The sequence below is a fragment of the Muntiacus reevesi genome, chromosome 7, assembly GCF_963930625.1.
Source record: "Muntiacus reevesi chromosome 7, mMunRee1.1, whole genome shotgun sequence".
Classification (NCBI taxonomy): domain Eukaryota; kingdom Metazoa; phylum Chordata; class Mammalia; order Artiodactyla; family Cervidae; genus Muntiacus; species Muntiacus reevesi.
In genome coordinates, this window is record NC_089255.1 from 95,791,950 (window position 1) to 95,816,407 (window position 24,458).

Below are 24,458 nucleotides of genomic sequence, written 5' to 3' on the forward strand. Positions count from 1 at the left end.
TCCAATTATGAAAGTGAGGGTCTCACCTTGAACTTCAAAAGCTACATCCCTGTTTGCACCAAGTGTGAAATACAGTGTGAAGAGGAAGAGCCGCAGAGACCTTCCTGAGCTTGACCTGGTCCAGGAAAGCAGAAGAGTCAGCACTGGGCAGAGAGGAACACAGATAGGTAGGGTCTGCAGGGGGCGCTCCGCCTCACTGGCAGCGGCAAAGGGGGGCGTCTTGGCCTGTGCCGCCAGAAAGGTTACCGGCTTCTCCCTGCTCTCCTCTTCCAGCCCCACGGAAAAGTTCAGCAGAGAGCTGGTCCAGGAATATCCAGTTTGTTTGGCATCAAAAGAAACCGGCTGGGCATGAAGATAAAGCTTCCATTAAAAAAAAAAAAAAAGTGAAAGAGCAGCAAAACTTTCCAGTGAAGGAAAGACACTCGCCAGAAAGATGCCACCCCAACAGACAAAACTGTAAACAAGTATGAAGTAACCGCCTCTCAGCATCATCACAGAGAAACCACAAAGACCCAGGAAATCAGGGAGAAGATGATGAGGTAACAAGTGTGGATGAAATGTGAGCTAAGCTAATGGAATTCAGGGGTAAAAATAGGAAAGAAAAAAGCCCCCTAATGATCACAGAAATGAAAATAAAATTGGAAGATGTTCATGGAGGAGGTAAGCACTCTAAAAACACACACACACACACAAAGAAGAGAGGATGAAATCAAGCAGTTGATATGACCCACCTCCCAGAGTAATGGAAATAAAAACAAAAACGAACAAAGGGGACCTAATTAAACTTAAAAACGTTTGCACAATGAAGGAAACTATAAGCAAGGTGAAAAGGCAGCCTTCAGAATGGGAAAAAGTAATAGCAAATGAAACAACTGACAAAAAATTAGTCTCCAAAATATACAAGCAGCTCATGCAGCTCAATTCCAGAAACATAAACGACCCAATCAAAAAGTGGGCCAAAGAACTAAGTAGACATTTCTCCAAAGAAGACATACAGATGGCTAACAAACACATGAAAAGATGCTCAACATCACTCATTATCAGAGAAATGCAAATCAAAACCACAATGAGGTACCATTACACGCCAGTCAGGATGGCTGCTATCCAAAAGTCTACAAGCAATAAATGCTGGAGAGGGTGTGGAGAAAAGGGAACCCTCTTACACTGTTGGTGGGAATGCAAACTAGTACAGCCACTATGGAGAACAGTGTGGAGATTTCTTAAAAAACTGGAAATAGAACTGCCATGTGACCCAGCAATCCCACTCCTGGGCATACACACCGAGGAAACCAGATCTGAAAGAGACACATGTACCCCAGTGTTCATCGCAGCACTGTTTATAATAGCCAGGACATGGAAGCAGCCTAGATGCCCATCAGCAGACGAATGGATAAGGAAGCTGTGGTACACATACACCATGGAATATTACTCAGCCGTTAAAAAGAATGAATTTGTTTTTTGTTTTTTTTTTCAGTGGGTTTTGTCATACATTGATATGAATCAGCCATAGAGTTACACGTATTCCCCATCCCAGAAAAGAATGCATTTGAGTCAGTTTAATGAGATGGATGAAACTGGAGCCTATTATACAAAGTACAAGTAAGTCAGAAAGAAAAACAATATAATATATTATAGTGTATAATATACAATACAGTATATTAACACATATATATGGAATTTAGAAAGACGATTACCCTGTATGCGGGACAGCGAAGGAGACACAGATGTATGGAACAGTCTATTGGATTCTGTGGGAGAAGGCGAGGGTGGGATGATTTGAGAGAACATCATCGAAACATGTATATTATCATATGTAAAATAGATGACCAGTGCAAGTTCAATGCATGAAGCCGGTCGCTCCAAGCATTTGCACTGGGATGACCCTGAGGGGGTCGTCCTGAGGGATGGGATGGGGAGGGAGAGGGGAGGGGTGATCAGGACGGGGAACACATGCACACCCATGGCTGATTCATGTCCATGTTTGGCCAAAACCACTACAAGATTCTAAAGTAATTAGCCTCCAATTAAATAAATAATTTAAAATTTAAAAAAGAAATTGAAAACCTATTTTAAGGGTTAAAAAGGAGTGGAGGGAAAATACTAGTATACAAGACATGGAAAGAAGTAACGATAGATGTATAATTGGAATCCCTAAAGAACAGAACCAAAACCATACAGTGGAGAAAATGTTTCAAAATGACAATCAAGACAGTTCTTCTGAAATAAAAGGGACAAAACCTAGTAGCTTTATCAGACGAATGATAAAGAAATAATCCTTTGAGCAGCTGAGCAAAAAGATCAAGTCACTTGTACTGATAAAAGGGGGGAAATTGCCTGGCATTAGGTCTCTCCACCACTACATAAGCAGAGGGGGAAACAGAGTAACCAACAAGATCCTTAAAAAACAATGTGAGCCACGGATTTTGTTTCCAGCCAAACTGCCCTTCAAATGTAAGGCTACCATCTTGAACAATGCAAACACCCAGGGAATATTGCTCCCAGGAGCCATTCTTAAGCTTTAGCCAAGCAACGCCATTGACAAAAGCAATGGCAAAACCATGATGTAAACCATGGCTAGAGATGAACACTGACAATATTTAACCGTAGAACTATGAATAACACAAATGGGAGTGCCCAGGCAGCAAAACAGAATGTGAAATACGCACCCTGATGTTACAGAACATTACAATGAGTAATAATTGATAGCGGAAGAGGAAAAGAAGTTGAGATGCTGAGTAAGTTCCCTGACTGCATTGAATATGATAGCTGAGAGCCAGGAGTTATTATTTAAAATGGGCAAGTTGTCTGACAGAAGCTTAAGCATATTTAATAATGTAAAAGTAAACACTGATGGGATGGCCTCAACTGAAACTGTGTGCTGGAGAAAGAGATGTCATCACCCATAATAGAGGGCTAATAAATACAGCTCAAAGATTTGAACCCTAAGGTTATCATATGTGATTATAATTATAAAGTTAACCCGTATGACAAACACATTTAACACCTAGGACAAAAATACAAGACTCCCCGAGGATCAGATAAAAGACATACAGAAATACAATAAGAACAAAAATCGTTCTTGGGTAAACAGAGCTCAGCTATGATCAGCTGTGAAGAGCATTTACCTAGCAAAGTAATGCAAGCGTTCACTTTTGATCTAATTAAACCATAAGAAAGCAAGGAGGACGGGAAGAGATCCCTTCTACGGTGGGCAGGGACGAAGAAAGGGAACGAATTCCTCATCTTCCTCAATGGGAAGTCAAGAAATCATCACTAAAATAAAATTTGGGAAGTGCAGCACAAATGTGATATTTAAAGACGTGGAGATCAAAATACTGGAGCAAAAGAGATGAAAGCAATGTAACCAGGGGAGGTTAAAAAAAGAGAGAAGGGCAGAGACTGCTGTTTTTCATAACAAACTTTGTACAACAGTTTGGTTCCTCCATGAATAAGTTTAATACGTACACTTTTTAAAAAGGAATTTGAACTCAACTGAGCAATCTGAGTTCAACTGACCAATTCAGAGACTGATTTTTTTTCACTTTAACCTTCCCATGAGGTCCATTTAAACTAAAGGTCCCCCAGACTTTCATTTTGAAAACTGAAACAGTTCATCCTACTTTGCTTTTATTGAAAGCCACCACACAAGCCCTGCCATAATTTGACGGTGTTGGGGAAGCCTCCTCTGAACCCCAGCAGCCATACACTCCATGCGGACGAGCTGTTGATTTTAGTGCCGTTATTCGGGAGGGCCTGCCGGGGAAAAGACACTTGCAAACACACGGATACCTATGGTGGTGATGACAGTTCCAGCAAAGAAAAAGGCACTTCCGAGGTCCCAGTGACTGCTGTTGTTGGAAGAGTTTCCGATCGGGCTCACTCCTGCGTTGTCCGCGTCCAGAGCGTGCTGCAAGGAAAGTGAGAGAGCGTCAGACTCAGTGACGGAGTTTACCAAGATTCCTTGCTCAAGAGCCTGCAGTGGGCTCCAGGAGACAGCTTACGTGGGCACAGCACAGTCACCACGTGAAATTCTACGGTCAGAGAGGCAAGCACCGCCCGAAACCGCACCACCTGCGCCAGACCGCGCTTCATACCCGAGGTCACTGCAGCCTCAACCTGCTCCGGAAATGGGATCTTGCCGACATTTATTCTCTTCTTTTAGTGAAGCGCCGTGGATTTACAATGCTAAGTTAGTTTCTGGTGTATAGCAAGGTGATTCGGTTGTTTGTGTTTTTTCTTTATTGTATTCCATTATAGGCCATTACAAGAATACAGTTCCGTGTGCTAAATCCCTCTGCTCATCTATTTTATGCAGAGTAGTCTGCATCTCTTAACCCCATCCTCCCCATTTGTCCCTTCGGTAACCACAAGTTTGCTTTCTGTGTCTGTGAGTCTATTTCTGCCTTATATATAGACTCTTTTGTATTATCTTTAGATTCCACATATACATGATATCGGGCTTTCCAGGTGATGCTAGTGGTAAAGAATCCGCCTGCCAATGCAGACACAGCAGACGGAGATTCAGTCCCCGGTCGGGAAGACCTCCTGAAGAAGGAAAGGGCAACCCACTTCAGTCTTGCCTTGAGAATCCCACGGACAGAGGAGCCTGGCGGGCTACAGTCCACGGGGTTACAAAGAGTCAGACCAGACTGAAGCTACTTAGCACACACACTTAAGTGACATGTACGATTTGTCTTTCTCTGTCTGAGTTACTTCAATAAATATGACATCTTTTTTCACAATAGTTCTCTTGTCCTATAAATACCGTCCATTTTGTACAGACCCTGGGAGCATACCTCCAGATGCTTGATGAGATCTGCCCGATTCATAAATCATTGAGTAAAGCCAATTAGATCTTCAAATCTACTTAGTAGAATTTTTTATAACACTATACACTCACTTATTAAAAGTAAAAAAGTAGTTTTAAGTGGGAGGGGGAACCTGATATATACTATGTTGTCGTTTATGTAAAATTTGCAGGTGTAGGATTCCCAGGTGGCTCAGTGGTAAAGAACCCGTCTGCCAATGCAGGAGACATGAGAGATGCGGGTTCAATCCCTGGGTCAGGAAGATCCCCCAGAGAAGGGCATGGCAACCCACTCCAGTGTTCTTGCCTGGAAAATCCCACGGACAGAGGAGCCCGGTGGGCTATGGCCCATAGGATCACGAAGGTTGCAGAGGATACAAGTGAAGCGACTTAGCACGCACGCAGGATTTACCCAGTCCTGGCACAGGTTACGCAGAACGCATACATCTTGTGCGTACCCATGGAAAGCTGTCTGTGAGGACTGGCACCCAAGCGGTCGTTCTTGGAAGACAGGATTTCAGTTCCTTTCCGCTCTCGTCTGTTTTGTTGGAGTGTTTTACACGGAGCTGGTTTCGGGACTTGAGAGCTGGGACTCCCGGGTCGTGGGGCCATGGCTGCACCCCTTACTCACCTCAGAACCTCGGGCAAGTTATGTTCACCCCTCTAAGCCCAAATTTCCTCATCTGCAAACTGGAGGTGATGATTCCTCCCCCCACAGAGTTATTGTGAGGATGAAATTAGATGATCGATGTAACACGCTTAACCGAGTAGCACTGGAGCAAGGCTTAACAAAGAGCTGCCAATTGTGTGACTGTCATTTCACTGTCCCCCCAACACACACACACACACACCTCCTTTTTAAAATAAATGACAGTTACTCCTCACTGGCTACTGGAATTGGAATTTCATACACCTTAAAATTCCCAATGACTTGGCCACACTGATGCTCCACCCTCACCTCACACGAGTGGGAAAGCCTCAGCCCCGGGCAGGATGCTCTAGGAGACATCCCCTCACACCCCTGAACCTCTGCTTTGCTCTCCCGCAAAGGTGCCCCTCCTTCAGGGTCTAATCTGGGCCCCAGTTCTTCCAGGAGGTTCGGTTTGTTCGGGTTCAGCCCCCACGGACGCCCTCAGCCCAGGACTGATCCCTCCTCATCACATACACGTCACGGGTCTTTGATTACGCACCCGCTGCTTTAGATCCTTCCAGGGCCTCGGAATGCACAGAACAAGGTGGACAATTCCTCCGAAGCTCTTCCCAAGTGGGCCCTGCCAACCTCTTTCAAGCCAGGGGAGAGGGGACGAGGAGATTTCCACCATGTGAGCCGTGGTGGAGAACGGACAGCTGGGGGCTTCAGAGGGAGGTGACAGAAACACGAGCTACTTCTCCAACAAGGAAGAAAGACTCCATTCTCTGCCGAACACTCTAACAACCCCCTGTGGATACCGCCAGACACAATTAAATATTGAGATGTGATTACAGTCATCCTAAATAATGGCCATTACGCTTTGTTAAAACGGGCAGACAGCGGTTGCCACAAATTAGATTACAACTGAAAAAGTCAACCATTGTTAGTTACATTTTGCCTTCGTTGATCTGAGATATTTCCAGCTGTTTAGACCAGGGATCAACCCATTTCCAGAAAAAGCCAGACAGTAAATATTTTAGGTTTTGTGGGCCACATATGGTTTCTGCTGCATATTTTGCCTTTCTTTTTATAGCCCTTTAAGTATGCAAAACCATTCTTAGCTCACAGTTGTACATAAACAGGCTACTGGCTGGATTTGGCAAACGCCCTAGACAATTGTTCGAGCCCTGGGTTGGGAAGATCCCCTGGAGAGGGGAACAGCTACGCACTCCAGTATCCTGGCCTGAAGAATTCCAGGGACTAGTCCATGGGGTGGCAAAGAGTCGGACACGACTGAGTGACTTTCACTTCACTAGACAACTGACAAAAGAAACAAATCTCTTTCGTTCAAGTCTTTATTCTTTCCTGCCTCTAAGAACATGAAATACTATATTAGCCACTGTTTCTAACATAAACCTGGCAGCCCAGAATTTAAAATCCAGCTGCATGGAATGTGTCTTTGCCCGTGGTTTAAATCAGCCTAATCTACAAAGATCACTTATTCATTGGCGGCTCTGCAATCCTCTGCTTCAGACAAAAGACAGAGGGTGAGTCCGTTCTGCTGGTAAAATACCCACTTTCACTCTCCTGTGAGTGCCATCAACCAACCACAGGCCTTAACTTTTATCTCTTCATCATCGATTCAGCTCTGATGGGCCCACCTAGATATAATATCTCTAGAGGGACAGCTCTAGACCCCAGTCACTTCAGTGGCCTCAGATCACAGCATCAATACCTAATATTTACAACTTCTATGAAGCTGTGAAAAGAGTTTGGCTTCAATCCATCTTCACTGTGCTAAGGACGGCATGTTGACATCCAAAGCAGACCCAGTGCCGCATATAGACAGATTTGCAGCAAAGACAAGAAGGGGTAATTACTGGCTTCATCAAAAAAAAAATCCAACGTAAGATTCCTTTTCAAGTTTCTTTTCTTTGAATTATGCAATTGATAAATATTTAATGTTTACATATGTAACCCTCAAGGAAAGTATCTATCGGTTGAAAGGAAAGGAAGTTAACATTGGTTGAGTGTCTGCATTGAGGCAGGTGCTCTAGAAGCGTTCTTCCCTTTAATCCCTTCCACAACTTGTGTGTTATTCAATTCTGTTCTTTCCACACTTGCGAGCAGTCACATTACCTCCCCCTTTCAAGATACAGAACCAGGCTCAGGAATGTCAAGTACCCCTTCTGCGGTCAACAGCCAGGAAGAGGAGGGTTCAGAATTCAAGCCCAGGCTGATCCGAAGCCACGGTTTTGTCCTTTCCTCTGCATATGGTGCCTCGAACACAATCATACTCATCGACCCTGTGCTCACCTCCGGGCAGAGAGGAGGGAGAAGGCAGAGAGGAGGGAGAAGAATTTAGACAGAAGAGACCTCACAAGTGGTCGTTTCTTTCTTCCTTTTTGGCTACACTGACCAACCGAGGATCGAACGCATGACCCCTGCACTGCAAGCACGGAGTCCTAACCACTGGACCTCCAAGGGAGTCCCAAGCAGTCTTTCCTAACTAGACTGCTCCCTTGAACATGTCGATAGAGGCATCGGACTTTACTGGACTGCTGGAGCGGATGACAGCTCCACGGCTCAGCATTAAAAATTTAAAGAATAAATAAAAACTGGGAAAAGTGGATTTTAAAGTCTGAGAGGGAGGGAACAGAGAAAAGAGAGCGAAAGCACTGGGAAAAAAAAAAAAGGAGGAAAAGAAGGAAGCAAAAGGGACAAGGGTCAGTTGAGCTGAGTTACTACAACGCCCAAGACTTCTAACAAGCAGGCCCAGGCCTCCCCGGCGGCTCGGTGGTAGAGCATCCGCCTGGCAGCGCAGGAGACACGGGTCCAATCCCTGATCTGAAGGGGCCCCGCAGGCCAGCAAGCAGCTCAGCCTGTGGGCCACAGACACCGAGCCACAGGCGGCGACTGCTGAAGCCCCGCTCGCCAAGAGCTTCCCCGCAACGAGAGGCGCCCGCGGGGAGAAGCCCGCGAGCCGCAGCAGAGCAGCCCTTGCCCTCTGCAGGCGGAGAAAGTCCTCACCGTAACAAGGACCCGGGACAGCCAGAAACAGGCACATAATTGTTTAAATAAAGCAGGTCCATCTGGTACCCAAGCTTAGCTTGCTTCAGATCTCGGATGTGCACCCTCTCTCGTGCACCCGAGTCTTCAGTAAAGTGGGCTCTACAAGCAGATGCCTTGGGGAAGTGAGTTTAAATATAAGGGCTGTTACAGGTGCAGAGGGCTGGAATATGATTTACAACCAGAAGCAAGAAGGAGAAAAAGAAGGCCTTTCACCAGTCACCAAGCTCTTGGTAAGACTAGAGGATCCCCCAGCCCAGGACTGAGGTACGATACCATCTGGATATTTTAGATCAGAAAAACTCCAACAAACAACTAGGATTAAAAGGAATTCGCAATCTGTAGGTTATATACCTACAGGGAAAACCAGTATAAATGGAGCTATCACTTGAATCAACGGCATCATTTTTAACTCCATATTACTGATTGAATTCATACTTCTAACTTTATTAAATTTCTAAAGTATTTTCTAATAATCTTAGTTGTTTGAACTCAAGTAAAGGCTATTAAAATGAAATGCATTTGCTTTTAAGGTTTTTTCCCCTCCCCATTCAGGCTGCAAAAGCGAAGATAAAGCAGCTCATTAGAAATGTCCTAGCACGCTGCTAATAAACTGACAAGACTGAGCTACAAGCAGTCTGGCTTGAAAGATCAGTTACAGGCTAGAGATTCAACCCCCACAAGCATCATTTAAAGCCACAATCTCGGACTCAAGGAGCATCATGTGTTCACAAGTTCAACCACAACCAAGTTCAGAGAGGTCTTCTGAAAATCAAAAGGAGAAAATTATACTAGATGGGATGTGAGAGTTTCAAGGAAAGGACCTCGTCCGAGGGCGCAGGGTGGCTCCAGCTCTCCCACGTTCTTCATGTCAGGAGCGCACAATCAGCAAAGGGGTCTAGGAAGGAGATATCCAGCCAGGGGTCGAGGCGAGGTGAGGGTGGGGGAAGTGGTTTCATAAATGTCCTCAGAGCAGGCGCGCTTTCAGCCATTAGTGGAGGGGAGGAAAGCCACAAGCCCTGGGGGACCCAGAAAGCTGGTGGGTAGACCGCAGTCGTTAGGGCTCAGAAGCGCCCCGAAAGACCCCAAGCCCCGACACCAGGGTGCAGCATCCCCCCAGAACCCCGCACATCTGCGGCGGAGGGGCCCCAGGGGAGAAGGGGAAGTCGGAGAGTAATCTGTCCTCCACGGTGGCTTTTTATTTCTCCTGCTCCAGAAGCATTTCACATATCAACATTTCAGCAGCAGAAGTGAATGGAAAGGCTGCTTCACACCCCAGGGCAGAACCACACCATACACATCCTTCAAACAACAGCGGGGTGGGGGAATCACAGCGGAAAACTCGCCACCCCCCAGCGAGGCACCTCTTGAGTCCAGAAGTCCTCAGCACAGACAAACAGTACAAGCACTTCATACATTCCTCTTGCAACAGGGAAAGTTTACAGGTAAAGTGCGCATGTCCAACCTGCGCAAGGTATTTGGCTTCCCCGAGCCTCGGTTTTCTCGTCTTTAAAATGAAGGAGGGCCATCCCTGGTGGGCCAGTGGCTAGGACTCTGTGTTCCCAATGCCGGGGGGGGCCCTGGGTTCAATTCCTGGTCAGGGAACTAGATCCCACGTGTTGCAACCTGAAGTTTGCATGTTGCAACGAAAGATCCCGCAGCTTCAACTAAGACCCAGCGCAGTCACACACATCTATAAAGGTTTTTTAATAAGGGACCCTACCTTTCAGGGTTGCTGTCAGAACTTTTTGATATGAGATATGACTCAGACAGCCTGCCCTGTCATTTTGTACCTAATGATATTAATAATAACAGGAATCCTAAGTACTTGCCAGTGCATAGGTTAATTCAGTGAACCCTCAGGGTGACCTGTGACATAGGCATCCCCCAGGGACACGCGAGACAGAGGAACGAGGGCCTTGCCCGTGATCGCACATCTCCTGCCCGGCCAAGCCAGCAAGCGGGTGCTCAGCCTCGGCACTGGGGGATCATCACCCTAAATGTCAGAAAGGCAGCTTCCCTCCATCCTCTGTGGTGCTCTTTCCCCCTATCTCAGATCCTCTTAGCCCAGTTCCCTGCCTCTAGAGAGCAGGCTGCCCCCGCCCTCCAGGAGGAGACACCCCAAAGGTCTACAAGAGGTCATGGGAGAGGCAGGCTGAGGGACACGGTCCCCACCCCCCACCCGGGCAGACGGCTGGTGCAGCAGACGGACCTGGGCTGGCCGAGCAGACCAGCCATCTAACAGGCTCACCACCTCGGCATCTCCCGTCAGTAAACCTTCCCCAAGACCTGTGTGGGCTGCACGCTCCGCCACTCAGTCGTGTCCGACTCTCTGTGACCCCATGGACTCTAGCCCACCAGGCTCCTCTGTCCATGGGATTCTCCAGGCAAGAATGCCAGAGTGGGTAGCCATGCCTCCTCCTGGGGATCTTCCCCACCCAGGAACCAGGCCAGCGCATAAAAAGGCAGCGTGAGCAGCTTCAGTGCCATGGCGGATACGAGGATGCTGTTTATTTTCCTGCTGCCCTGAGTATCCAGTTGTGCGCAAATATTAGCCTTTCCTCGAGGCCCCAGGGGATCCAGGCAGTAGGCTTTCATCAGAGCTTTATTTACGGGCTGGTCATAAATGTACAGAGGGGGCCACCTGCAGACTGGACAGCAGGAGCGGAGAGTCTGTTTGAAGAACAAGAGAGAGAAACCCAACGTGAGCTGAGCAGCCCATCCAGAGCCTCCGGTCTGAGCAAGCGAGCCTTCCTTGCTGCTTCTACTAGTTATTTCTTTGGGGGGAAAAGTTCTATAACTCGGTTCCTTAGCACCAAGAACATATTAACGACCCACCTAGTCAAACCCTGTCATGTGGGACCAACATATATTGCGAGGACACTTTCACGTTTCAAATTATGCCTTGCCACATAGAATTAGTTTTCTCCCTTTGACTACAGGCAAGGATGAAATAAGAGAAATCTGAAGGCATCCAGTACTCTAAGGAAGCAGAGATACATGTGTCTGCTCTGAAAAGATCAATACACTTTCAGAGGAACTAACTGTCACTCTTTCATCTCAGTTTGGACTCAGCCTCTCCAGACAGAAACAAATTTGCCAAATGACATTGAAAAATCACTCTGGTCCTAAGGAGAATGTCTGAAGCATGCCCCACTCCCTCTGCATTGGAGACTATTCCTATCAAAGATGAGTCTACCCAATTTCTGGGGGGGAGGGGAAATATTTTTTTCCACTGGACCAGAAAAGCAGCTCCCGGAATTCTGATTCATTGCTGTGTGAGCTAAATCCAAGAGGATTACTCCATCCACTGCCACTGTACTGGGGAGAGCTTGAGATTTAACAGATGATTAATCCCGTCAAGAAAAAGGGATGCTTCTGCTATCTTGGGCTCATTGTAGCTTTGTAAAATGGAGGACTTCCTGCCATGTCAATAAACAAGGATGTCACAGTCATCCTTGATTCCAGCCCTCCACAGGTGACTTTCTGAGCCCAGGGAGAACCATGCCTGCGATCAGGTAGCCCTGGAGCTGCTACAAGCTGCCGCCACTCACTAAGATGATCAAGGATCTAAGGATGTGAACAGTCAGATCCCAGGATGCTGGCCCCAGAGAGCGGAGATGCACATGAAAGGAAGGATTGCAGTGTGCCCAGGCTCTTGTATCTTCCCATACACAGAAAAGTGCTAAATTCCTTAACTTGAGATATCTTGCTTTTGTTCAGTCACTCAGTCGTGTCCGACTCTTTGCAACCCCATGGACTGCAGCACGCCAGGCCTCCCTGTCCATTACCAACTCCTGGAGTTTACTCAAACTCAAGTCTAATGAGTCGGTGATGCCATCCAACCATCTCATCCTCTGTCATCCCCTTCCCCTCGCGCCTTCAATCTTTCCCAGCATCAGGGTCTTTCCCAGTGAATCAGCTCTTTGCATCAGGTGGCCAAAGTACTGGAGCTTCAGCTTTGGCATCCAACCTTCCAATGAACATTCAGGGTTCATTTCCTTTAAGATGGACTAGTTGGATCTCCTTGCAGTCCAAGGGACTCTCAAGAGTCTTCTCCAGCACCACAGTTCAAAAGCATCGATTCTTCAGCCCTCAGTCTTCTTTATGAGATACCTGCTTTTCCTAAATTAGCAATAATCTTTCAGTGTTCAGATTACCTGCCCCTTGCTGCAAATCTCTATAACCTGACTCTGCTCCCAACTCCTTGGAGCAGTTCTCTCAGGGTTACTTGAGCTGTTGTCTCCTGGCCTTGAAATCCTAAAAATTCCCACCAAATAAAACATAACTCTCAACTTCTAGGTTGTGACTACTTTTTAAGTTGACAGTTTTCTGCCTGGACTCTTTCTTACTCTTGAGTGCTCGATATTAATCCCCAATTAATATTTCATTTCCTGTTCCCCTTAGAAAATGAATCAGCGCTTACCAGCACCTCTCTCGGATGAACGGCTTGATGTGTGGGCAGACAAGGAAACACAAACAACCCCAGAGCCTCTGAAGAAAGCTCGAGAACACTCATGAAAATATTCATAGGAGCCAGGATTTACAATACGCTTCCTTAGCTTATTCAACCCGAACAAAACCCCTGCAGTAACAAATCCTGTTATCATTCCCATTGTTCACAAATGAAGCCATAGAAATAAAGCAACTTGGCCTCTTTGTAGTAGTTAGCAGGCCACAGCGCTGGGTGTGGTTGGCAAGTCCACTTTTGACTCTGGCCTTCTGTTTCCCACAGATAACTCTCTGCCCACTTTGCAAACCTCTTTTCTAAAGCTTATCTGTTACATCACCTCCTTTAATCTGAAAAAGGACAGCATGGAGAAGTATGGAGAATTTGTACTTCTGATCCTCCTTTCTCACAAGACAAAAAGTTAAACCCTCCCTTCCTCAGTAAGGCTAACGCTCAACAACCAGCTTTTCTTCTCTTCTGCCCATTTCTCTCGAGAAGGGAGGGAAAATGCATGTTCTCCATGAAGACAGATAAGCAACCCTCAACTTCAGACTTAAATGATACACTGTGTACTGTGGTTCTTAAATAGAATCTGTTGACTCAGCCCAACACCCTTATGTGCAGATGCAAGGCCATGTCCCTTAAGAGCACAACCAACAGATAATCATTCCTTTCCGTGGTCTTCTCACAGGAGAATGAGGTCCTTCTGGGGGTTCCGCAGGTTGAGTCGGAAACTCCTGCTCTGTGATTAGGGGCCTGAGTGTTTCCTTACCTTCCAGCACCAATTACACTGGACTCTTAATGACTGGCCTCAAGCCACATCAGTTTCCCCAAAAGGGGCAGAGCATCATGGTGGAAAAGTAGGGGTTTTGGAGTCAGATTGCCTGTGTCCAGAGTCCAGTTCTACCTGCCTCTTAAGCTTGGGCAAATTATCTAACTTCTCTGCCCCTCCGTTGCTAACCCCTACCTCAAACGCTCATTGTAAAGACTAAATGACATTAAACATGAAAGCTTTAGAGCAGTATGTGGCCACAGTAACACCATATAAGTGAGCTAGTGAAACAATGAACTCTGGGCTAGAGGCCTCTGAAGAACAGGGAGTAGGCATCTTGCATCATCTTCTATTTTATTTTTCTAATCATCAGAGTCTAACACAGTACCTGCAAATTCATGTCCTCTGAGTCAGTGATGCCATCTAATCATTTGATCCTCTGCCACCCTCTTCTCCTTTTGCCTTCAGTCTTTCCCAGCAATCGAGTCTTTTCCAATGAGTCGGCTCTTCGCATCAGGTGGCCAAAGTATTGGAGCTTCAGCATCAGTCCTTCTAGTGAATATTCAGGACTGATTTTCTTTAGGATGGACTGGTTGAACCTCCTTGCAGTCCAGGGGACTCTCAAGTTCTTCTCCAACACCTCAGTTCAAAAGCATCAATTCTTCAGCACTCATTGTCCTTATGGTCCAACTCTCACATCCATACATGACTACTGGAAAAACCATAGCTTTGACTCCATGGAACTTTGTCGGCAAAGTAGTGTCTCCGCTTTTTAATATGTTGTCTAGGTTGGTCATAGCTTTCCTTCCAAGAAGCAAGTGTCTTCGAACTTCATGGCTATAGTCACTATCTACAGTGATTATGGAGCCCCAGAAAATAAAATCTGTCACTGCCTCTACTTTTTCCCCTTCTATTTACCATGAAGTAATGGAACCGGATGCCATGATTTTGGTTTTTGGAATGTTGGGTTTTAAGCCAGTTTTTTCACCATCCTCTTTCACCCTCATCAAGAAGCTCTTTTATTCCTCTTCACAGCGGTGTCACTGTATGGATCACTTATGGTATCACTTACCATACACTTACAGTGTATCACCTATGTATCACTTCTTTGTATATCTGAGCTTGTTGATATTTCTCCCAGCAATCTTCATTCCAGCTTGAGGTGCATCCAGTCCAGCATTTCTCATAATGTACTCTGCACAGAAGTTAAATAAGCAGGGTGACAATATACAGCCTTGTCGTATATTCCATTTTCATTCCAATCCCAAATTTGAACCTGTCAGTTGTTCTATGTAAGATTCTAACTGCTCCTCTTGACCTGCATACAGGTTTCTCAGGAGATGAGTAAGGTGGTCTGGTATTCCCATCTCTTTCAGAATTTTCCACAGTTTGTTCTGATCCACAGTCAAAGGCTTTAGTGTAGTCAGTGAAGCAGAAGTAGATGTTGAGTGTGAAGTCAAGTGGGCTTTAGGAAGCATCACTATGAGCAAAGCTAGTGGAGGTGATGGAATTCCAGCTGAGCTATTTCAAATCCTAAAAGATGATGCTGTGAAAGTGTTGCACTCAACATGCCAGCAAATTTGGAAAACTCAGCAGTGGCCACAGGACTGGGAAAGGTCAGTTTTCATTCCAATCCCAAAGAAAGACAATGCCAAAGAATGCTCAAACTACCGCACAATTGCACTCATCTCACACGCTAGCAAAGTAATCCTCAAAACCCTTCAAGCTAGGCTTCTGCAGTATGTGAACCAAGAACTTTCAGATGTACAAGCTAGAAAAGGCAGAGGAACTTAACTACATGCCACTAAAAATTTTTTTAATTTAAAAATTTTTTTAAAATCTTGTTAAGTGAGATTTTTGCTTCACTTTAAACAAGGAACAAACATATGCACATTTGTAAATAAATGTGGATACTACAACATTCATTTCTGGGTTTTGCTTTTATTTTTATGAGAGTGTTTTTAGAACACTGACTTCGCATTTGCAAATTCATTTCCTAGTGTCATGCCAATTGCCATTAGCTCTTTAATTTCTGGCTTAAAAGCTTTAGATCTTCTTCACTGAACGGTGATGGAATCAACAACCCCAGGGACATGAACAATAATAGTAATGAAGTGGGAGCCTGCAGCGACAGGCCAGAGGCTGCAGGCCCTTCTTGCGCATGGTGAACAATCTTCCGCGTGACCGCTTGGCTGGAGAAAGGGCAGCGCCTTCTGACTTCAGGGCAATGGCCAGGAGAGTTGCTTCAGCTCGCCCGAGCTGCATCTTTGGGCACAAAGATGCCTTGGCTGTGGTCCAGACTTCCCACACAGAAGGCTGCTCGGGTAATGACCCGGAGGGGTGGGATGGTGTGCGAGGGAGGCTCAACAGGGAGGAGATGCATGGATGCACACAGCTGATTCACGCTGCTGGACAGAAGAAACGAACGCAACACCCTAAAGTAATTACTTTCCAATTAGAAAAAAAAAAAAATGGCCGCTTGGAAGAAGGGAGGGCCCAGGTCACGGAAGAAGAAGCCTGATCCTGCTGTGAACTCGGCTCACGGCGAGGATTTCCACGGGCTGCTGAGTGCCTGTCTCAGGAGTCATTCTTTCCCTAAAACCATCATGTTCCTAAGTATGTAAAACTCTGGGGCTTTCAGCACCAAGGAATCTGCTCATGCATAAAGAACACGGACATGTACTCTTGATGACCTGACCCGAAGGAAAGGTCTCTGAGTGCACAGAAAGAAACTCGCTTTCCATTTCGCTTCTGGGAAGGTCCTAAATGAAGGGTTCTTGGTCTCTGAAAGAGATATATAAGCACCACTCATTCAACTGCAAGCATCTGCCATGGACCAGCCACTGGGCTAGACATAAGGGATATGTGGATAAAAGACATAGCCCCAACCTCAAAACAGCTCACAAACCTGGAAAAGAGGCAGGTGGGAAAATGCTGAAGAGCCAACACAGTCTATCAGTGTTGGTCACTCACTCGTGCCTGACTCTGCGACCCCAGGGACTGTAGCCCGCCAGGCTCCTCTGTCTGTGGGATTCTCCAGGCGAGGATACGGGAGTGGGTAGCCAGCCCCTTCTCCAGGGTTTCTTCCTGACCCAGGGATTGAACCCAGGTCTCCTGCACTGCAGGCAGATTATTTATTGTCTGAGCCCCCAGGAAAGACCCATAGCCTAGCACAGAGGCAAATGTGAGCACCTGATGCTTCCAGGGAAGCAGGGCATTACCCACCATGGACAGCGGGTGGGGGTTCATGAAGGGTTCTTCCCGGACCTAGGTTTTGTCACCTCTGAGAATAAAACAGTTCAGAAATCCAGAGCAGGACACTTAGCAAAGTGCCATAGGTGGCACTCCATAAATGTTTAGCTGATGAATGGGTGACTGGATGACTAAAATCCAGCTCATCAGTACGGCCACTACGCTCCAGTTTAACGTGAGGGACCGAAACGTCAGCGCACTGATTGCATCGTGTCAACCTGCTGCCTGAAACAGTCAGACTCTCAGGATAAATCCAACATCAGGCCCTGCGGGGTCTCGCCCCTCCCTGGATCCAGTGTCCATCTCCCCTTGCCAACAGAACTCTGACCACACACTCCCCTCCTCCCGAGTTCCCAGACATCCTGGCCTCCTTCCACCGCGGGGGCCCAGCCCTCAGCTCCCACTTCCCGTCTGCTGAGTCAGTTCTGCTCACAGGCCTCCCAGCTCCAGCTACTTCGCTTTTGCAGCCTACATCTGGTTTTTCTTGTTGCTGTTCAGTCACTCAGTCCTGTCCACCTCTTTGCAACCTAATGGACTGCAGCACACCAGGCTTCCCGGTCCTTCACCGTCTCTTGGAGTTTGCTCAAACTCTTGTTCATTGCGAAGGTGATGCCATCCAACCATCTCATCCTCTGTCTCCATCTTCTTCTGCCTTCAATCTTTCCCAGCATCAGGGTCTTTTCCAATGAATCGGCTCTTCACATCAGGTGGACAAAGTATTGGAGCTTCAGCTTCAGCATCAGTCCTTCCAATGAACATTCAGAGTCGATTTCTGTTTTTATTTACACCTATCTGTGTGACTATTGGCATAAGGCTGGCCACTCCCATTACCAATCAGCAGAGTGACCATGTAATTTATCTTTCGAACAGAGAAACCTTTGAAAGGAAAGAGGGTGCTATTCACAATGATTCCAGGGCTACAAAAGCTGAGATGTTTGGCCATCCTGTTATAAGCTCCAAGACGTCGGGGATGTCTGCCTTTTATTCACCATCATGTCCCCAGTACTTAGCATTGAATCCGGCACATAGCAGGCAATCAAAACATTTGTTGAATTAATGAATGAATGAGTGAGTGAGTGAGTGATTTGGGGCAGAAGAGAATGGTAAATGTCACAGCCTTGGTGAATGTTCATGGGTCATGCAGATTAACCAAGAGCTCCTGCTTGTGGGGAGAAAGTTTGACAGCTCAAGATCTCTGGCCTTCTATCTGCAGAATAGCAGCTTCGGTCACCATGACAACACCAAAGGTCCGTGCCCAGGACCACAGCATCGTGCCCAGCCTCTCCTGCAGCTGCTCACACCACAGATTAACTCCTCCTCAACCAGAGAAACGAGTCTCTAGACCAGAGCCCACAGCCCAGCCCCTGGCCCTGGCACAGCTTCTCTCTGTATGTTGGGAGGGAGCTCCGGGTCGGAAGGCCAGCCCTGACTCTCAGGAAGGAGCTCTCCGACCCTGTGGTTTAAGCGGGTTTTCCCTTAGTCAGGAGGAATTTCTCCTGATACAATTACACATTCTTCAACCCCACTGTGTCACGCCGAGGATAGGACCTGATGAGGAGAGCATGGACTCGCCTATGGGGACCTTATCTCCGACAAAGGAGGCGAGAATATACAATGGAGAAAAGAGCCTCTTAAATCAGTGATGCTGGGAAAACTAGACAGCTACGTGTATTAGGATGAAATTAGAACACTTCCTAACACCATACACTGAAAGGAACTCAAAATGGATTAAAGACCCAAATATAAGAGCAGAAACTATAACGCTCTTAGAGGAAAACATAGGCAGCACACTCTGACATAAATCACAGCTAGATTCTCTCTGGTCCACCTCCTAGATTAACAGAAACAAAAACAAAAATAAATAAATGGTACCTAATAAAACTCAAGAGTTTTCAAACACCAAAGGAAGCCAGAAACAAGATACAAGGACAACCCTCAGAATGGGAGAAAACAATTGCAACAGAAGCAATGGACAAAGGGTTAATCTACACAATATATAAGCAGCTCCCATAGTTCAACATCAGAAAAACAAACAACCCAATCAAAAATGGGCAGAAGACCTAAACAGGCACTTCTTCAAAGAAGACATATTGATGGCCAATAAACCCATGAAAATATGCTCAACATCACTTATCACTAGAAAATGCAAATCAGAACTACAGTGAGGTATCACCAGTCAGAATGGCCATCATCAAAAAATCTACAAACAATAAAAGCTGGAGAGGACATGGAGAAAAGGGAACCTCCTGCATTGCTGATGGGACCGTACACTGATGCAGCCACTATGGAGAACAGCATGGGGATGCCTTTAAAAAACTGGGAATAAATCAACCATATGACCCAGCAATTCCATTACTGGGTATATAATGTAAGAAAACCATGATTCTAAAAGATACATGTACCCCAAGTACAGAATCAGGATTTCTCCTGGAATCAAGATTGCCAGGAGAAATATCAATAGCCTCAGATACATAGATGATACCACCTTTAGGGCAGAAAGAGAAGAACTAAAGAGCCTCTTGATGAAAGTGAAAGAGGAGAGTGAAAAAGCTGGCTTAAAACTCAACATTCAGAAAGCTAAGATCACAGCATCCGGTCCCATCACTTCATGGCAAATAGATGGGGAAACAGTGGAAACAGTGGCAGACTTTCTTTTTGGGGGCTCCATAATCTCTACAGATGGTGACTGCAGCCATGAAATTAAAAGATGCTTGCTCCTTGGAAGAAAAGTTATGACCAGCCTAGATAGCATATTAAAAAGCAGAGATATTACCTTGCCAAAGGTCCGTCTAGTCAAGGCTATGGCTTTTCCAGTAGTCATGTATAGATGTGAGAGTTGGACTATAAAGAAAGTTGAACACCAAAGAATTTATGCTTTTGAACTGTGGTATTGAGAAAACTCTTGAAAGTCCCTTGGACTGCAAGGAGATCCAACCAGTCCATCCTAAAGGAAATCAGTCCTGAGTATTCATTGGAAAGATTGATGTTGAAGCTGAAATTCTAATACTTTGGTCACCTGATGTGAAGAACTGACTTATTTGAAAAGACCCTAATGCTGGGAAAGATTGAAGGTGGGAGGAGAAGGGGATGACAGAGGATGAGATGGTTAGATGGCATCACTGACTCAATGGACATGGGTTTTAGTAAACTCTGGAGTTGGTGATGGACAAGGAAGCCTAGCATGCTGCAGTCCATGGGGTCGTAAAGAGTCGGACACGACTGAGTGACTGAACTGAACTGAATGTTCACTGCAACAATATTTACAATAGGCAGGATATGGAAGCAACCTAGATGTCCATCAACAGATGAATGGATAAAGAGGTTGTAGTACATTTATACAAACGGAATATTATTATTCAGTCATTAAAAGGAACAAATTTGAGTCAGTTGTAGGGAGGTGGATGAACCTAGAGCCTCTTGTACAGAGTGAAGTAAGTTAGTAACAGAAAAACAAGCATCATATACTAACACACGTATATGGAACCTAGAAAACTGGTAGTGATGAACCAAGTAAAGGATGGATCTGGGGACACAGCTGGAGAAGGTGAGGGTGGGAGAAACTGAGAAAGTAGCACTGACATCCATACACGCCTGAGTGTAAAACAGTTAGTGGGGAGTTGGTAAAAAAGACAGGGAGCCCAGCCTGGCTCAGAAAAAACCCAGAGGGGTGGGGTGGGGGAGGCTCAGGAGGGAAGAGAGATGTGTGTGCAGATAATGACGACGGATTCTCACTGTTGTGCAGCACAAACCAAGACAACATTGTAAAGCAAGTTTCCACCAATTTAAAAATAAATAAAATTAAAAGAGAGATAGAAAGCCTGGGCTCTGGAGTCAGAAAACCCGGATTCCATACCCACCTTTGCCACTAGCTAGTTGAGAGGACTTAACCAGGGCCCGTAGCATCAGTAAATGTGGGCGATAACAGTAGCTACCTGTTGGGATAATGAGTGAAAATACGAGGCGGAGAACACACATGAACAGCCTGGCCCCAGCCTGCACACAGTCCGGGCCTCGCCAACGGTGTCAAACAGTAGCCATCAAAAAAAGCCCGAGGCCTCAGTACTGAGAAAACCAGCCAAGGCTCGAGGCATTTATTACCAAAGAGTAAAAAGCCCTCCGCGATCACTAAGTGCAAACCAGTGGCAAGGATCCCGCTCACCAACAGAAAGAGGCGCGGAGCCAGTCCAGGACGGGGGAGACCCGGCAGGAGGAGGAGGGACCCCACTCCCGAGGTTCCCACCTCCAGGAGATTCCAGGCCCAGCCCCTGGCAGGCCGTGGGAAGCTTCAGCCTTTCTACAGACACAGAGCCAGCATGAAGAGGAGGTCATGAGGGTTCTGAGGATGAAGGAACTTGACAAGACGAGGACTGAAGTGTGCCGGCGACAGAAGTCAGCCTTCCGGACCGCGAGGTAACCGCTCCCTGGGGGCCGGGGCGGGGGGGCGGTGTTCACATAAGTTGTCCTCACGACACTCTCCAGAGAGAGAGGAACCCTTCTTGCTCGTGCCACGACCAGGAAAGGCCTAGATCCTCCCTGTGACCACCTCAGTCAGTCCCTCGGTCATGTCTGACTCTTTGTGACCCATGGACTGTAGCCCACCCGGCTCCTCTGTCCATGGGATTCTCCAGGCAAGAATCCTGGAGTGGGTTGTCATTTCCTTCTCCAGGGGATCTTCCTAGCCCAGGGATCAAACCTGGGTCTCCCGCATTGCAGGCAGATTCTTTTCCGTCTGAGTCATCCAACTCTAAACCCACTCCCACGAAACACTGCTCCCTCCAGCAGGGCCATTTCCAGGAGAAACCGCAGCCCTGTGACCACACCAGACACGCTGAAGACGCTCAAAGTTTTTACATGTCTGTGAATCCACGGCCTGAAAAACGACCACTGCGGATCCTCACCCATGCAGGCCGAAGCTCCCTCCCCTGCCGGTCAGGGAAGTTGCCTCATGATTCTGTTCCTTGATGGTTCCAGAGGATGAATGTTTCACTCTCTCTTCCAGACAAGTCACGAGGGGAAGCTTCCAAAACAACTGTACTGCAGGCAGGGAAGGAAGCACTAGCGGTGTGTGAGAGCCCAGAGGATAAGACACTCTTGGGATGAAGTGACTCTCCAGTCAAGCTGGTGGGGACGACGACTTCGAAAACCTACTCAACGCATCTTATTCACCTGCCAAAGAAAGGCACGCCCTCCAGGTACACCTCTCACTCTCAGCTCTGTTCCCTGCACTTGGCTTTGGAGGTGAAAGCTGGAATGGGGGGAGGAAATACTGTTTCCTAAATGTCAACTCTGTGCTGGGAGCTCTGCTGGGGTATCTCACCCCCTCCTCCCAATACTCCAAATGAGGAGGGGCAGCCCCGGCCCCGTAATAGGAAAAGTAGTTCTAGGTTTAATGGGACCAAGGCTATCTGACCCCCAGTTCACTGTCTTCTCATTTCCTTGATACCTCCTTCTTTGAACACACAACAGTCCACATGTGGAGTGCTACAGTCCTGTGATTGACTGGTTCAAACTTGGGAAAGGTGCAGGACAAGGCTGTATATTGTCAGCCCCCTTATTTAACTTCTATGCAGAGTACATCATTCGAACTGCTGGGTTGGATGACTCACAAGTTGGAATCAAGATTGCCAGGAGAAATATCAGCAACCTCAAACATACAGATGATACCACTCTAATGGCAGAAGAGGAACAAAAGAGCCTCTTGATGAGGGTGAAAGAGGAGAGTGAAAAAGCTGGCCTAAAACTCAACATTCAAAAAACTAAGATCATGGCAACTGGCCCCACAACTTCATGGCAAATAAAAGGAGAAAAAGTGGAAGCAGTGACAGATATTCTCTTCCTGGGCTCCAAAATCACTGAGACAGTGACCACAGTCATGAAGTTTAAAAATGCTTGCTGCTTGGAAGGAAAGTTAGGACAAACCCAGACAGTGTATTAAAAAGCAAAGACGTCATTTTGCCAACAAAGGTCCACCTAGTCAAAGCTATAGTTTTTCCAATAGTCATGTACAGAGGTGAGAGTTGGACCATAAAGAAGGTTGAGTGCTGAAAAACTGATGCTTTTAAACTGTGGTGAGACTCTTGAGAGTCCCTTGGACTATAAGGAGATCCAACCAGTCAATCCTAAAGGAAATCAGTCCTGAATATTCATTGGAAGGACTGATGCTGAAGCTGAAGCTGCAATACTTTGGCCACCTGATGCAAAGAGCTGCTCACTGGAAAAGACCCTGATGCCAGGAAAGACTGAGGGCATGAGGAGAAGGAGAGAAGAGAGGATGAGATGGTTGGATGGCATCACTGAAGTGATGGACGAGAATCTGAGCAAACTCTGGGGGACAGTGCAGGACAGTGCTGCAGTTCACGGGGTCATAAAGAGTTGACATGACTCAGCAACTTAACCACAGGACCATGTCAGCTAAAAACGTCTCCTCCTCCCTCCAGTGTTTTCCTTGGAGCAAAAGGCTTTAAGGAAAAGCTCAGACATAGTGTGGAGGATGCAGACGGTTGACACACGTGAACAGCCTAGCACAGTGCTTAGACGTCTGGTCTCTTCTAGGCTCAAATCCCAGTTTAACCACTGAGTTGCTGGGTGGCCTTAGGCAAGTTGCTTAACTTCTCAGAATTTATTTGCTCATCCAGGGAATTGAATGATGATGATAGAGCCTACCTGTAGGTCTGTTGCAAGGGTTAAAGGATTAAAGCACTTAGAACATGCCTAGAGGAAAGGAAACAATGAATAAATGGTAGCTATTTTTTATGCTGACAGCCGTTCCGCAGGAAACCCCCTGATCACGGTCGTCTGCAGACTCTCTCACCAGGTCTTGAAGGGAAGACTGCACAGACAGATAGGTCTCCCGTGTGCTCTGCGGACTGAGCTGCTGAGGCCCAGCCCGGGTTAACGACCTCGCCCCGGGCACCACCCTAGAAGGTGGACGTTTCTCCCTGAGGGACGAGCAGCCGTCAGGCCCAGAGGACCGAGGCGCTCGATGAGCCCACCCTGCAGTCACTGGTCATGCTGCTGTCCCGCTGACCTGCTCCCCGGGGCTGCCTCCATCTTCCCGGCCCTGAGCTTCTCCCACGCGTGTCCCGAGCCCCACAGGGGGCAGTCAGGGGGAACCGAGGCCACGAAGCCAGCCCGGTATCTACTGAATCACCTGAGGCCAAGCGACCCCACCAGAGCTGTGGGTGAAGATGATGATCTTGGGGGCGGGGTGAGTCCCCGAGAGGACACGCAAGGGGACACAGCGGCTCAGCAAATGGACTCAGCAGCCCTGCTCAGCGCTCGGAGAGCCGTCTCTGCGACATGGGCTTGACATGTGAACAGGCGAAGCAAATCAGGATCGGTCAGTTAGGAAATTTAGGATTTGAAGCCCCACAGGGCGTTTCAAGAGCTTTCTTCTCTTTTCCTTGAACAGAAAACCCCCGAATGCACATGGTTGAGGGGCTTTCTAAACTTCTTTCTTCCTGCCTTCCCTAAGAAA

The 24,458-nt window shown here is 46.9% G+C and overlaps 1 protein-coding gene across 1 annotated transcript in view; it reads right to left on the reverse strand.

Annotated features, from left to right (window-relative positions):
- The window catches only part of KCNK10 (potassium two pore domain channel subfamily K member 10), a 142,564-nt gene that overhangs the window by 48,486 nt on the left and 69,620 nt on the right, over positions 1-24,458 (reverse strand). Inside the window, exon 3 of the mRNA XM_065941041.1 lies at positions 3,790-3,907. Within this exon, the coding sequence (XP_065797113.1) occupies positions 3,790-3,907 (118 nt within the window). The remainder of the gene's footprint in view (positions 1-3,789; positions 3,908-24,458) is intronic.